The sequence below is a fragment of the Ursus arctos genome, unplaced genomic scaffold, assembly GCF_023065955.2.
Source record: "Ursus arctos isolate Adak ecotype North America unplaced genomic scaffold, UrsArc2.0 scaffold_3, whole genome shotgun sequence".
NCBI lineage: Eukaryota > Metazoa > Chordata > Mammalia > Carnivora > Ursidae > Ursus > Ursus arctos.
Window position 1 is genome coordinate 41215761 of NW_026622985.1, and position 16557 is coordinate 41232317.

General features: G+C 35.3%; 1 protein-coding gene across 10 annotated transcripts in view; it reads left to right on the forward strand.

Annotated features, from left to right (window-relative positions):
• The window catches only part of PHF14 (PHD finger protein 14), a 210677-nt gene that overhangs the window by 76410 nt on the left and 117710 nt on the right, over positions 1–16557 (forward strand). For all 10 annotated transcript variants that reach the window (XM_057304473.1, XM_057304475.1, XM_057304469.1 and 7 more), the window contains one exon: positions 3312–3480. In XM_057304473.1, coding sequence (XP_057160456.1) covers positions 3312–3480 — 169 coding nt within the window. The remainder of the gene's footprint in view (positions 1–3311; positions 3481–16557) is intronic.

Sequence of the window (16557 nt, forward strand, 5' to 3'; positions counted from 1 at the left end):
TGGCAAAATACACATAACAAAATTTACCATCTTAATCATTTTTAAGTGGTACTGTTCAGTGGTATTAAATACATTAATAATTATTATATTATTATATTAAATACAATAATCTATATGGCATTTTTCATCTTGTAAAAATTGAAACTCTCTACATATTAAATAATAACTCCCCATTCCTCCCTCCCTTCCAGCCCCTGGCAACCACCATTCCACTTTCTGTCTCCATGATTTTAACTACTCTTAAGTACCTCGTTTAAGTGGAATCATATAGTATTGGTCTTTTTAGTGACTGGCCTATTTCACTTAGAGTAATGTCTTCACATTCATCCGTGTCATAGCATATTGCAGAATTTTCTTCTTTTTTTTAAAAGCTGAATAATAGTTCATTGTATGTGTACCACATTTTACTTAAGCATTTATAGGTCAGTGGTTACTGGGGTTGTTCCCACAATTAGCTATTGTGAACAATGCTGTTACGAACATGGATGTACAGATATCTCTTTAAGAATGGATTATATGGTAATCCTATGTTTAATTTTTTGAGGAACCACCATACTGCTTTCCAGAGCAGCTGTACCATTTTACATTCCCATTAACAGTGCACAGGGTTCCAATTTCTCTACATCCTTGTGAACACTTTTACTATTTTCTGTTTTTTTGTTTTGATAATAGCCATCCTATTGGAAGTGAGGTGGTATCTCATTGTGGTTTTGATTCTCATATCCCTAATGATTAGTAATGTTTAGCGTCTTTTCTTGTGCTTATTAGTCATTTGTATATCTTTGTATATCTTATTTATTTATTTATATTTTTGAGAGAGATTGGGAGTGTGAGCCTTTGGGGGGGCGGTGAGGGAGAGAGAATCTTAAGCAGGCTCCATGCTCAGTGTGGAGCCTGGTGCAGGAGTTGATCTCATGATCCTGAGACCATGCCCTGAGCTGAAATCAAGAGTCAATTGCTTAACTGACTCAGCCACCCAGGCACCCCTCTGTATCTTATTTAAATCCTTCTTCAACATGAATGTGGACTTAAGAAACAGTTATAATAGGGGCGCTTTGGTGGCTCAGTCGTTAAGCATCTGCCTTCGGCTCAGGGCGTGATCCCAGAGTCTTGGGATCGAGCCCCACATCAGGCTCCTCTGCTGGGAGCCTGCTTCTTCCTCTCTCACTCCCCCTGCCTGTGTTCCCTCTCTCACTGGCTGTCTCTCTGTCAAATAAATAAATAAAATCTTAAAAAAAAAAAAAAAAAAGAAAAAGCAGTTTTGTAATAATATTAGCTTTTAGGGTATTAATTTTTTTTAATGTATTAGTCTCTTATTTAAAAAACAAGAAGTAGAGTTACGACCCATTGTTTTAATAATACTAGCTTTTATAATTGATCATATATTAACCTTTATTGAGATCTTTATTTCTCCATAATGGGCCCTGAGTTACTGTCTTGTGTCCTTTTTTTCCCCCTCCACCCTACAGGTCTTTCTCTATCATTTCTTGTAGGACAATTCTGGTGGTATCAAACTCCCCCAGCTTTTGTTTGTCTAAGACTGTCTTAATTTCTCCCACACTTTTGAGGGTCACTTTTGATGAACATAGGATTTTTGGTTGACAAATTTTTTTGTTTGTTTGGTCCTTTTAGCACTTTGAATATATTGATACACTGCCTTCTGGCCTCCAAAATTTCTGATGAGAAATCTGCTTGTAGTCTTATTGAGGATCCCTTGTATGTGATGATTCTGAATTTCTCTCTTTCTATTTTCAATATTCTCTTTATGTCTTTTTATTTGGAAAGTTTGATTATAATGCATCTTGGTGTGTGGGAGACTCTTTGAGTTTTTCTTGCTTGGTATTTGTTGAGTTTCTTGGATTTTATATTATCTTCTTTCATCAAATTTAGGAAGTTTTCAGTCATTATTTCTTCAAACATTCTCTCTGCCCCTTTTTTCTTCTTCTGGGCCTTCCACAGTGCAAATGTTGGTCGAGTTGTTGATGTCCCACATGCCTCTTATGATCTATTCACTTTTTTCCAGGTTTTTTGTTTTGTTTTTTGTTTTTCTGGTTGTTTCTCAGACTTTGTAGTTTCCATTGTTCTTTCTTTAAAGTTTGCTGCTCAGGTCTTTTTAATCCCTCTAGTAAATTTTCTATTCAGTTATTGTACTTTTCATCTCCAGAATTACCATTTGGTTTATTTTTAAGCTTTCTGTCTCTCTGTTGATATTTCCGTTTTGTTCATAAATTATTTTTTTGTCTTTCTCCACGATTTCTATTAGTTCATTGAGCTTTTAAAAAATAACTCTTTGTCTTGCAGATCTGCCATCAGGTCTTCTGGGACAGTTTCTGTTAATTTCCCTCCTTTTAATGGACCATACTTTCCTTTTTCTTTGTATACTTTATGAGGTTTTTGTTAGAAACTGGACATTTGGAATTTAATAATGTGATAACTTTGGAAATGAGATTTTCTTCCATTCCCAGCATTTGCTGTGTTTTGGTTATGTTTGTTTCTTTTTTTGTTTTGTTTTGTTTTGTTTTTTATCATAGTGTGCTGTCTCTGTGCTGAGAAACAGACTAAGGTGTTAACTTACAGCCTTATGTCTTTTCAGAGCCTTTCCCTGAGCAAGTGTGATCACCTTCTAATTTGTCCTGTATATGCACTTATTTTTGAATGTCCATGTCTTTAATGTCTGGCTCCCAAAAGGGGGCAAAGAGAAAAATGAAGGTGGGGGATAAAGGGAAATGGTCTTTTAAGTTCTAGAAGTCTTTTCGGGCCAAGGGGGAGTTTACCCACCTCTTTGTACTTCTGTGATCAGAGCACAGATGCTCAATATTTGGAGGACGTGGTTTATTTTGCCCATCCTGGCTCCTAACAGCTGTATGTAAGCTACTGCAGGAACACGTGCACACCTGCCTGCTTTGTGGCTTGGTTGGAGAATGGGTAGCTGTGACTTGGCTCAGAGCTGAAATTGACTAAATTAATACAGTTTACCTGTGCAAGTCTTTCCTTGGAAAGGAAAGTTGGAAGTTGCAGGCCTTTACTAGACTTCAGAGTTCCAAAATAATTGCATCAAACAGATTCTGCCAATGCAGTTGTTTTCTAGGTGGAAAGACAGATTTCTGTTGCCTTGGACTCCGCCATCAGTGCTAAATCTCTTATGTTGGTCCACCTAGAAATTGCTTTATATATTTACTATTGTCATTTTTACGGGAGTGTATATTTTTATATATTCTTCACATGTACCTGAATTTTGTATTAATAGAAACCATAGCTAATGCTAGAAAATAAAAATAAATGTATGAACTTACATTTTTTTCGTTATGTAGGCAGTGTTCAGAATGTGACCAGGCAGGGAGCAGTGACATGGAAGCAGACATGGCCATGGAAACCTTACCAGATGGAACCAAACGATCAAGGAGGCAGATTAAAGAACCGGTGAAATTTGTTCCACAGGATATGCCTCCAGAACCCAAGAAGATTCCAATAAGAAACACGGTAATTTTTTTCCCCCATTTATCATAATCGTCACAGAAATCTGAGGCCAAAATTTAAGAGGTGAGAAAGACGAAGGGTGAACATATACTCAGGAGTCAAAGGAAGAAACCAGTATATTGCTATTGGTCATTCTTAAGAGTTATTGTTTTACATTATGAAATATACCATACATACATGAGAATTTATGTTTTATGTATTCAACTTAAAGCACAATAATAATGAATGTCCACTATATCCACCGACCTGCTTCAAAAATCGAACATTACCAGGGGCGCCTGGGTGGCTTGGTTGTTAAGTGTCTGCCTTCAGCTCAGGGCGTGATCCCAGCGTTCTGGGATCAAGCCCCACATCGGGCTCCTCCACTGGGAGCCTGCTTCTTTGTCTCCCATTCCCCCTGCTTGTGTTCCCTCTCTCACTGGCTGTGTCTCTTTCTGTCAAATAAATAAATAAAATCTTAAAAAAAAAAAAAAAAAAAAAGAACATTACCAAAGGCTTTGATGTCCCCTGTGAATCCTTGGTAATCACATTCTTATCTATGTAGCACAGAGGTTACCTCCATCCTCAACTTTTTATATTTCTCATTTCTTCTTTTTTTAAATAATTAATCTCCAAATGTGTGTATTCATAAGTAACACATAGTTTTGTGGGTTTTGAATTTTGTATGAATGGAGTCAGACTTTTTCTTTTGTTATTTGATACTTTAACCCATTGATTTGATTCATAAATACTGATCTGTGTAGTTATAATTCATTTATATTCACGGATGTGTAGTTTTTTATTAAAGGAATAGATCATATATTTTGTTCTGTAGATTGGCAGTTTTGTTTCCATCTTTTTCCTTTTGTAAACAACCCTGTTTTAAATATTTTGTAGCTGTCTCCTGCAGCATGGTAACAAGGAGTTAGGGTATATACCAAGGTGCTCATTTGCTTAGTTACTGGGTTGTGCATCTTCAGCTTTGCTAGGTAATTCCGGTGTGTTCCAAACCAGTTCACACTCATAGCAATGAATAATCTAACTGTTGCTCCCCAGACTTGTTGTGTCCAATATTTTAATACTATCCAGTGCGGTACATGTAAAATAGTATATCATTTTATTTTGCATTTCCCTCAGTATTAATGACTTTGAGTATCTATATATTTGGTAAGTTGTATTTTTCTCTTCTAGGAAATGTAAATGCAATTCTTCTCCAGTTTTTCTATGAGATTGTTAGTTTCTCAATAAAAATTTTTTGAGGTTAGAGTTTAAAGAATTTCTTCCAGGAGGCATTTATATTTGTTACTACCAGGTACCTGGGAGATCTACCAACTTAAGACCATTTTAAATAAATTTGGTGTATGTGCCTTTTCCATTACGCAAGTGGTATGAATTTCTGCCCCAAACAAATTCTTAGGGGAGGCATTTTTTACTTTCTTACCTTGAAACAAGGTAGACACTTTTCAAAAATCTGCCTCCCTGAAGGAGATGTAGATACTTTTTGGATTAGTTGTCATCCTTTGTTTTGTTACCTCTTTAGTTTTAGAGAGTTTTTGCTTTTTTCCTGGAAGTAACAGCTTTCTCAAAAATGTTCTTTAATCTGTAGTAACCATATTTAATCTAATCACTGAAGAGATCTTATTTAAGAGAAGTCACCTAGAGTATTTCATTCAGCTTTGTGTTATGGCCTTATTTGAAATTGATGACCCAGATATGGAAATTGCCTCTTAGATAATTTAAATAGTTGATTTTTAGTACTCTAAATTGATCAACTTGAAATTGTTTTATTTATAATTCCCACTAGTTTAAAACATTTTTTTAGGCCTCATGAATATATTTTGTTTACAAATGAACTAAAGAGAATTTTCCTTCTTTAAATAAGCCTGCTTATTTCTATTTCTAATATACTTTCTGTAACTTCGATGCCAATATCTGCAACTATTAAGATCTTAGAGAAAAACTATTCATGTGTCTATGTGTACAAAGATTATCCTTTTATGAAATATTTTCTTTCTTTATTGTTTAAAGAAATCTTTAGGCCCAGTGTTATTATCCTTAACTTTGGAGTTATATATAGAGGGGAAATTTCATACCTATTATAGTGATATCTATGTGCCCATATTTAATATTACTTAAGATGAAAGATGATCCTATATTTTTCTAATTTACTTGTTTGCTCTTCCAGCCTAGAATTATAAGGAAGCTTTTAAATTTTCTAGCTTAGTCCTATTCTTTTTACTTTATTCTTTGTCTCTTGTTTTCTTGTGTAAAAGTCTTAGTCTTCTTATAGATATGGGTGGGTAAAACACAAAAGAATTCCACGGCCAGTAATTTTAGGAAATATAATATGATTATTTTCTCTCATGGATGAATTCAAATATATATTGAAGATCTGAGAAACACTACTGTTCAGAAAAATGGTTAACTTTTTTTCTAGCTTATCAAAGAGTACTTTATTCAAGACCCATTTTTTTATTGTACCGTAGAGTTCTGGGTGATAGGGTTTGGAAATGGTGTTCTAGAGGCCATGAATTACTTGTATCAGGATCTTCTGGGGTGTTTGTTGAAATGTAGGTTTTGGACTCATTCTAGAGCTAGTGAATTAGAATTAGGGGTTGGGTTGAGCAGACTTCTTAGGTGTTATTCTCATGCAGACTAAAGTTTGAAAATAACTATCTACGTAATATTTATGATTATTACTCTTACTCTTTTCCTTCCTTCTTCCCTCCCTTCCCCCCATCAATCCATACAGCAATTCAGAAAACCTTTGATGAGAATGTTCAATTGGTCAGGTACCTGATCAAGGAACGTAAGAATGAGAGATGCAGAAGAGAGTGATTCAGTCATCTTGATCTTGATCTTACCATTTAGGCTGAGTTTCTATTGTTATCTTAATTTTTATCTTATTTCTGTTTCAGTGTTGTATTAACATTTTGAATTATTAGACAGCATGGTTAAAAATGAGGCAGTCTACTTTCTTTTCTTAGCATACTGTTAATTATGGGAATCCAGGTACCTAACTGCCAACTCATTTGTATAACCAAGTATCTTTCATAATAAATAAGTGATTTATCTCTCCCTTTGTTTAATTTTTTAATTGTTGTTCCTAGTATCTTCCTACTTATACTTTTTATTTTAGTACATATATTACATCTTTGGACATTCTAGCCTTAAATTTCTTATAATAATTCTTGCTTTTGTTAGTTTTTATTTTTCCTGTCATTATTGATCAAAGTGTACTTCATTTCACAATAGTCATATTGCTCTATCAAAATTTTCAAGAAAATTTACCTTTGTGATGTAGGGAATTCATGACATACATCCTAAGCTTTAATTTCTCATTTCAAAATAATATATCACTTAATAAAACTGTTAAAATGATAATTCGTTCTACAGCTTTCTATCCATTTCTGTTAAGTTCCTTTGGGTTATAGTACTAGCACAGTTTTTAGAAAAGTTTGGGCTATTTCATGCTAGTAAAATGATTTTTCCCTTATTTCAAAAATCTATTTTGTGGGATATGTGAATTGGTATTCTGTTAGAATAATTTTATTTTTAAAATTCAGACTTTTATAGTATGATTAAGCATATAGCACTTTTATCTTTTTTTTTTTAAAGGACTTTTGCTATTGAGTTGTCTCTAAGAACCATCAAAAATATAAAATGATCACGGCTGCCATAGATTGAAGTCCCATTTTTATTGAACGTATTTTCTTCCCCCTGCTACTACTTTCTTACCTTTTATACTTTATATCTTTATGTTTAAAAGTAACATCATGGTAGTAGTAAAGAAGCAAAAGAGGGAAGGAAGGGATTTACATGTTGAAATATTTGAGTAAATCCTGGTATGTTGCTACTCAATGAATTTAACTTCTGTTTATCCATACTGCTAATAAACCCAACCATCCTATTATTTTGTCTTTCTTCCTACTATTCAATCATTGGATATTTTACTTCATTATTTTCTTCAAAGTATAGTAAGTCAGAAGAGGACATGAGGGATTAGCCTACTTTTATCTGAGACTGTTTAATAGTGATAATATCTAATATTTATTGAGGACTCATCATATGCCAGACACTGTACTAATCCTCTGGCCTACTCGCCCTTTAAAAAAAATAAGTTAGTATTTGACTGTTATAACACCTATTTTACTCAAAATGAAACTGAGATGCAGAAAGCTTGAGTAACCTACCTATGATCTTACAGATAGTAAGCAGAATAGGACTTAAACTCAGTGTGAATTAATGATCTGTGGTTGTTTTTTGTTTGTTTGTTTGTTTGTTTGTTTTAAGGTCTGTAGAAATTTAGTTGTACAAATGGAGTTGTAAAACATTTGGTTTTTAGGTAGCATAGTTGGGAATGTGTCATGGATAGCACAGTGCTATCCATGGTAAGGTGGTCACATATCCACTTATTAACTTGCATACCTGAGTTTGTTCACATTAAATATAAGATTCAACACTCCTTTTCTTTGCACTTTCGGTTGAGTGTGAAGTGTTTCTCTCCCCCCTGCAAGCTTGTACAAGACCATTGGTGTCACTCCTCTCAATCACAGTGCAGTAGTGTAGGAGTTAAAATGTTTGAAGGTTATTCTACCTTGAGGAAATGGTATTAAAAAAAAAAAAAATAGAAGCAGCAAATCTGTAAGTACACTGATAGCATGTGTATATATTAGCCACCAGTATATGTTTATTTTGTTATTCTATGTTGGTTTGCTTTTTTTCCCTCTAAATTGTGAGTACAATGAAACTTGCTGTAGAAAAAAAGAGTGCAGGCTTTGGTATTGGCAGTGAAGATGGAGAAGTACATAGTGGTTTTTGTGTTTCCTAACTAGTTACTCCAACTCTACCTAAAACATTTGGCTTATTGCATCTCAGCTTTTTTGATTAAGCAACAAATATCTTTTTGATTTGTTCATTTGATTTGATCAGTGTTAAGAGAGATGGGCCCATGGACTCAATTTTTGTGCTCCAGTGCCTGCTTTGTGCCAATAAGGCCGCTATTAGAAGAATAGCATCCACTTTTTCCTGCTGACAGGCAATTTCCATTTATCATAGCCAGAGAGTGCAATGGGGAATAGAACACTTCAGCAAGGCTTACTATATTTTTATTATTTAGATACTGAGGAAACTCATTTTTCATTTTATTCTACTCTGATTTCTTTAATAAGAATTTATAGAAGTCTGAATGAATACAGCATATTTTGAGACAGTAGATCCAATAAGATATAGATGTTTTCAAAGTAAGTAGTCCCAGTATTGCTTTTTTTCCCTAATTTTTTGCAACGCAAAGATGATAAAAGATTAGCCAGAAAAGTTACTTGAAAAAAATGACAGCACTAATAAAAATTTTTTAAAAATTTTAAAAAGAAAAAAATGATAGCACTAAAGACTTGGTGTTAAAAGAGCTATTTTTAAGTTGTAAGAATGAAAATACTGTATTTTCAGAAAATATTCCTCCTGTACAAACACGGATATTCTCTCTGATTCATATTTTCATGTTATCTCATATTTAATTGTTAGGTTACCATTATTTTTAAAAATTTATTCTGAACGTTAGAATTATTTTTAAAGTAAATGTTAACTATGAAAGTAATATGTGAATATTTTTTTGTTATGAGAAATTCAAAAAGTGTAAAGTCTCCTTTGACTTTCCTCCCAACATTACCCTTCCCCAGCCCAATTCACATGCTTTGAATCTACCTGTATTATAAGGGTATGTATTTTGAACTTTATCTGACATTTCTTTTGGCATATCTGTCAAAAAATAAGAAAAAAGTGATTGTGAGTCATATGGAAAAGTAATATGGGCACGGTTCAAGAAACATGGAAATAATGAAGTATCAATAAGTAAAAGGGGAATGATCTGGTTTTAGAAAATTCTTCACATATTGTTCCCTGCTCCAGGAATATAACTTTGTAACATCATCTTAGATTGGCTCACAAATATCCCATCTTCAGTATTTCAGTCTCTCAGGAACCATATTCTCTTTTTTATTACTGGGCACAAATAGGAGGACTAAGTCTGAAGAAAAAGGGTTGAAAAGCATAGTTTCATTTAACCATTTTCTGTTATTTACTTTGTATTTTATATTGTCATTACTATGCTATGAAGTAGTTACAAATGTCATTACCATTTTATAGTTGAGAAACTGAGGCAAAGCATTTCAGTAACTTGCCTAAGGACATAGCATCTTCTAAGTGGTAGAGCCAGGAATCAAACTAAGGTAGCTTCTGAGGCCAAACTTTTAAATGCTTCATTAGGCTGCTTTTCCAGGCAAGATTCCAGTGATGGTTCCTGGCACCTGTCCTTGGGCCAGAATCACAGGCTTCTCATACTTTCAGCAGCTTAGTGGCTAAAGGTTTGGTCAGGAAAATAGAATTCATTCTGTGGGGAATTAAGGACTTATACTACTGTTGGCATAGCCGGGGTTTCACCATACGTCAAGGGGTTCTGGCGAATATCAGAAAAATTGTCAATGAAATATCTATCCTAAAGCACTGAGTAGGTGGTAGGAGCTGATACCAGGTCAGAGAATTTGACAGTGAAGATCTCAGCCCAGAGAGCACTGTGGTGTGGATAGAAAAATGAGAATTTGTGGGGAAGTCTGCAAAGCCTACCAGGACTGTGAAATGGGAGCTGATGGAAAGGTCTAGAAGGCTGCAGCCTGTGAAAAAGCGAAACATCTGACTCTCATGACCTCCAGAGTAAAATGGCCTTCACTTAATGTTTCAAATCTGAGGTTACAAATATGGAACCATAGACAGAAGGCGAGAGGGAGGACTTTGGGAAATTAAGTAATTAAATTTAAGTAACTCTTCTGTTTACTCAATTAGAAATATCTTGTTTATAGATATGACTTATAATTTTGCTTTAGAAAGTATCCATTAATGTACTGATATTTTCCTCTCTAGGACATTTTCTTTGTAGCATTATTCCCTTTAAAAAAGTAGAAGATGGTACAAAGTCAATTTCTTGAGTGTTTTAGATAGCATCAAAACCTGTAAGAGATAGCATAGTGTGTGGTGGAAAGTACCAGGACTAGCAAGCACATGGTAGATTTGAATTGTACTTCCTACTCTGCCAATAACCCTTGTGTGGCCTTGGATTAGTACTTTACCTTGTTTATACTCAGTATCTTCATTTATAAAATAAATTAGATAATTGGCAGTCCTTTCTACAACTAAAAGTCTCATCTTAATTCACATTTGCATGTATTATTTTATCTTTAACACTACTGGGGGAGCCTGGGTGGCTCAGTCAGTTAAGTGTCTGCCTTTGGCTCAGGTCACGATCTCAGGGTCCTGGGATTGAGCCCCTCATCAGACTCCCAAGCTCAGTGGGGAGTCTGCTTCTCCCTCTCCCTCCCCCCCTCACCCTCTCACTCATATTCTCTCATGCTTTCTCTCTGTCTCAAATAAATACATAAAATCTTAAAAAAAAAAACACTCTTGATTAGAGGGTTAAAGTACACACATTGTTATTAAAAGAATCTAGGATGGTAATACTTTATAATTAGGCTCATGACATGTAATAAAAATTGTTTTATTTTTCAAGACTATATTTGTTGATAATCTTACTTTTTCCCTTTCTGGAAGTTACCTTTATTATAATTACTGTTCTTCTAAAAAAATTTTATGAATGCATCCAGCAGACACTTTTCAACAAATGAGCTACCAGATGTGTATACTGTATATTGACTTGTTTCTAAGATTTTATTTTTTTGAAATTGTCCTTTTGCTTACTTTCAAAGTGACATTTGATTGTTTTACTTAGCCAATTTCATACTGACTTCTTTATGATAGTAACTTTTCAAAGACAAAATATTGCTTGACGATAATAGAAACGTGCTTTCTCACTTTATGAACACCTTTTACCATATTATTGTTGTAAGGCTGAGTAGGCAGGGGGTGAGGCAGATGCTAAAGGAAACCGTACAATTGAGACTATCCCACTAATGAATTAAATATTAAGGATTATCATTGATTCAGTTTATTTTTAAAGGAAGGCATGAATAGACTTTTAAAAATGACTTCCTTTGCCTTATATTGTTTTTCATTTTTTTTATTCTCCTTGCATCTAAGAGCAACTCTTCTTATAACATTCAACTTCTTTGTAAATCAATCTTCCTTCCTTTCTTTCTTTCTTTCTTTCTTTCTTTCTTTCTTTCTTTCTTTCTTTCTTTCTGTAAAATATACACAATTTTTTATATGGTCAGCCATGTCAAATAATTTATTAAATATTTCCTCTGGATCCCTTTCTCCTCCAGCTCTAATTGAATTGGTTTTTCTGTGTCATCCTTGGACTTTGCTTCATCATCATCATGGGACTTCCTTTTAAACTTTCATAGATGGAATTTTTTGTTGCTTGCATTTAATTTTTTTTTTTCTTCATTTAGTCCCTTATCTTGATGGGACAACATCTTCAGGGATTTATTTGGTAAAGGTTAGAGGTAAATTTTTGAGATCGTACATATCTGAAAATTAATTTTTTATGCTCAATAATATGACTGTGTATAAAATATTACATTTTTTTTTTTAAGTACCACTTGACTGACTCCTGGCTGTCAGTATTGCTTTCTGCTTTTAAAACTCATTTTGTCCTCTGTCTGGAAACACCTGGTGTTTTATTTTCTCTTTTTTCAGTGTATTCACTGGTATGGTTCAGTACCTTTGTTGGTGTGATACATTTTTATTCATTCCTGGGAGCTTAGTGAGTCCTTTCTGTCTAGAAACTCATGTATTTTAGTTCTGATGCATTAGTTTTTGTTATTTCTTTGGTAATTTTTCTCTTTCTCTTTTTCTGGAACTTCTCATTGTATTTTGGTGCTGCTAGACTAGTTCTCTAATATTTTTTTTTAAATATTTTATATATTTATGTCAGAGAGAGTACAAGCACGGGAATTAAGGAGCAGAGCAGGCAGAGGAGGCAGAGCAGGCAGAGGGAGAAGCAGGCTCCCCACTGAGCAAGGAGCCTGATGCAGGGCTCCATCCCAGGACCCTGAGATCATGACCTGAGCTGAAGGCAGACGCTTAACTGACTGAGCCACCCAGGCATCCCTCTAATAATTTTTTCTATCATACTCATTTCTTTCTTGCTTGCTTTCTTGCTTTTTTTTTTTTAATAATTTTAATTTGGTTATATTAGTCACCATACAGTACATCCCCAGTTCTTGATGCAGTGTTCCATGATTCATTATTTGCATATAACACCCAGTGCACTATGCAATATGTGCCCTCCTTAATACCCATCACCAGCCTATCCCAGTCCCCCACCCCTCTGAAGCCCTTAATTTGTTTCCCAGAGTCCACAGTCTCTCATGGTTCATTCCCTCTTCTGTTTTACCCCCCCTTCATTGTTCCCTTCCTTCTCCTACCGATCTTCCTATTTCTTATGTTCCATAAATGAGTGAAACCATATGATAATTGTCTTTCTCTGCTTGACTTATTTCACTTAGCATAATCTCCTCCAGTCCCGTCCATGTTGCTGCAAATGTTGTGTGATCGTTCTTTCTGATGGGTGAGTAATATTCCATTGTATATATGGACGACATCTTCTTAATCCAGTCATCTGTTGAAGGGCATCTCAGCTCCTTCTATGATTTAGCTATTGTGGACAATGCTGGTACGAACATGGGGTGCATATGGCCCTTCTCTTCACTACATCTGTATCTCTGGAGTAAATACCCAGTAGTGCAATTGCTGGATCATAGGGTAGCTCAATTTTTAACTTTTTAAGGGACCTACATACTGTTTTCCAAAGTGGCTGTACCAACTTGCATTCCCACCAAGAGTGTAACAGGGATCCCCTTTCTCCACATCCTCTCCAACAATTGTTGTTTCCTGCCTTGTCAGTTTTTGCCGTTCTAACTTGTGTAGGGTGGTATCTCAAGGTGGTTTTAATTTTAATTTCCCTGATGGCTAATGATTTTGAACATTTTTTCATGTGTCTGTTAGCCATTTGTATGTCTTCATTGGAAAAGTGTCTGTTCATATCTTCTGCCCATTTTTTTATTTGATTATTTGTTTCTCATGTATGGAGTTTGAGAAGTTCTTTGTAGATCTTGGATACTAGTCTTTTATCTGTAGTGTCATTTGCAAATATCTTCTCCCATTCCGTGGGCTGCCTCTTAGTTTTTTTGACTGTTTCCTTGGCTGTGCAGAAGCTTTTTATCTTGATGAAGTCCCACAAGTTCATTTTTTCTTTTGTTTCATTTGCCTTTGGAGATGTGTCATGAAAAAAGTTGCTGTGGCCGATGTCAAAGAGGTTGCAGCCTATGTTCTCTAGGATTTTGATGGATTCCTGTCTCACATCGAGGTCTTTCATCCATTTGGAGTTTATCTTTGTGTATGGTGTGAGAGAGTGGTCAAGTTTCATTCTTTTGCATATAGCTGTCCAATTTTCCCAGCACCAGACTGTCTTTTTTCCACTGGATGTTTTTTCCTGCTTTGTCAAAGATTAGTTGCCCAAAGAGCCAAGGGTCCATTTCTGGGTTCTCTATTCTGTTCCATTGGCCTATGTGTCTGTTTTTGTGCCAGTACCGTGCTGTCTTTGTGATCACAGCTTTGTAGTATAGCTTGAAATCTGGCAACATGACGCCCCCAGCTTTGTTTTTCCTTTTCAACAATTCCTTGGCGATTCGGGGCCTTTTCTGGTTCCACACAAATTTAAGGGCTGTTTGTTCCAGTTTTTTGAAAAATACCATTGGTATTTTGATTGGGATGGCATTGAAAGTGTAGATTGCTCTGGGTAGCATAGACATTTTAACTATGTTTATTCTTCTGATCCATGAGCATGGAATATTTTTCCATCTTTTTGTGTCTTCAATATCTTTCAAGAGTGATCTGTAGTTTCTAGAATATAGTTCCTTTACGTCTCTGGTTAAGTTAATTCCAAGATAACATATGATTTTTGGTGCTATTGTAAATGGAATGGATTCCCTAATTTCTTTCTTCAGTCTCACTGTTCATGTATAGAAATGCAACTGATTTCTGAGCATTGATTTTGTATCCCGCCACATTACTGAATTGCTCTTGGCAAGAGTGGGAATCCTTGTCGTGTTCCTGATCTTAAGGGAAAGGCTTTCAGCTTTTCCCTGTTGAGAATGATATTTGCTGTAGGCTTTTCATAGATGGTTTTTATGAAATTGAGGAACGTACCCTCTATCCCTACACTCTGAAGGGTTTTAATCAGGAAAGAATGCTGTATTTTGTCAAATGTTTTTTCTGCATCAGTTGAGAGGATCATATGGTTCTTGACTCTTTTCTTGTTGATATGATCTATCACACTGATAGATTTGCGAATGTTGAACCACCCTTGCATCCCAGGGATGAATCCCACTTGGTCATGATGGATAATCCTTTTAATGTACTGTTGGATCCTACTAGCGAGGATCTTGTTGAGAATTTTGGCATCCATATTCATCAGGGATATAGGTCTGTAATTCTCCTTTTTGATGGGGTCTTTGTCTGGTTTGGGGATCAAGGTAATACTGGCCTCATAGAATGAGTTTGGTAGTTTTCCTTCTATTTCTATTTTTTGAAACAGCTTCAGGAGAGTAGGTATTATTTCTTCTTTGAATGTTTGGTAGAATTCCCTGGGAAATCCGTCAGGCCCTGGACTCTTGTTTTTGGGGAGGTTTTTGATCACTGCTTCAATCTCTTCATAATTACTCGGTCTGTTTAAATAATCAATTTCTTCCTGTTTCAGTCTTGGTAGTTTATAGGTATCCAGGAAGGCATCCATTTCTTCCAGGTTGTTTAATTTATTGGCATAAAGCTGTTGATAAAAGTTTCTAATGATCCTTCCTATTTCATTGGTGTTGGTTGTGATCTCTCCCCTTTCATTTCTAATTTTATTAATTTGGGTCCTTTCTCTATTCTTTTAAATAAGTCTGGCTATTGACTTAGCAATCTTATTTATTCTTTCAAAGAACCAGCTTCTAGTTCTGTTGATCTGCTCTACTGTGCTCCTGGTTTCCAATTCATTGATCTCTGCTCTAATCTTGATCACCTGTCTTCTCGTGCGTGGGTTAGGCCTGTTCTTCTGTTCCAGCTCCAGCTTCTTGAGGTGAGAATATAAAAACTGCATTTTAGATTTTTCTCTTCTTTTGAGTGAGGCTTGGATGGCTATGTATTTTCCCCTTAGGACCGCCTTTGCAGTGTCCCATAGGTTTTTGACTGATGTGTTTTCATTCTCATTGGTCTCCAGAAATTGTTTAAACTGATTTTTAATTTCCTGTTTTACCCAATCATTCTTGAGCAGGATGGTTCTTAGTTTCCAAGTGTTTGAGTTTCTTCCAAATTTTTCCTTGTGATTGAGTTCCAGTTTCAAAGCATTGTGGTCTGAGAATATGCAGGAATAATCTGTCTTTTGGTGTCAGTTGAGATCTGTTTTGTGACCCAGTATATGGTCTATTCTGGAGAAAGTTCCATGTGCATTCGAAAAGAATGAGTATTCTGTTGTTCTGGGGTATAGTGTTCTATATATATATATCTATGAGGTCCATCTGGTGCAGTATGTCATTCAAAGCTCTTGTTTCTTTGTTGATTTTCTGCTTAGGTGATCTGTCTAATGCTGAGAGAGGAGTGTTGAGGTCCCCTAGTCTTAACATATTATTATCTATATGTGTTTTTATTCTGGTTAAGAGTTGGCTTCTGTATCTAGCTGCTCCCCTATTGGGGGCATATATATTTATAATTATCATATCCACTTGTTGGATACATCCTTTAAGAATAATATAGTGTCCTTCTGTATCTCTAACAACAGTCTTCAGTTTAAAATCTAATCTGTCTGATATAAGAATTGCTACCCTAGCTTTCTTTTGAGGTCCATTGGCATGAAAAATGGTTTTCCATCCCTTCACTTTCAGTCTGGATGTATCTTTAGGTTCAGAATGAGTCTCTTGTAGACAGCAAATGGATGGGTCATGTCTTTTTATCCAGTCTGCAACCCTGTGGCGTTTATGGGAGCATTTAGGCCATTCACATTGAGAGTGATTATTGAGAGATACGATTTTAATGATGTCATGTTGCCTGTGAAGTCTTTGTTTCTATAGATTGTAAATTTCTGTTCTGTATCACTCTTGGGGCCTTTTTACT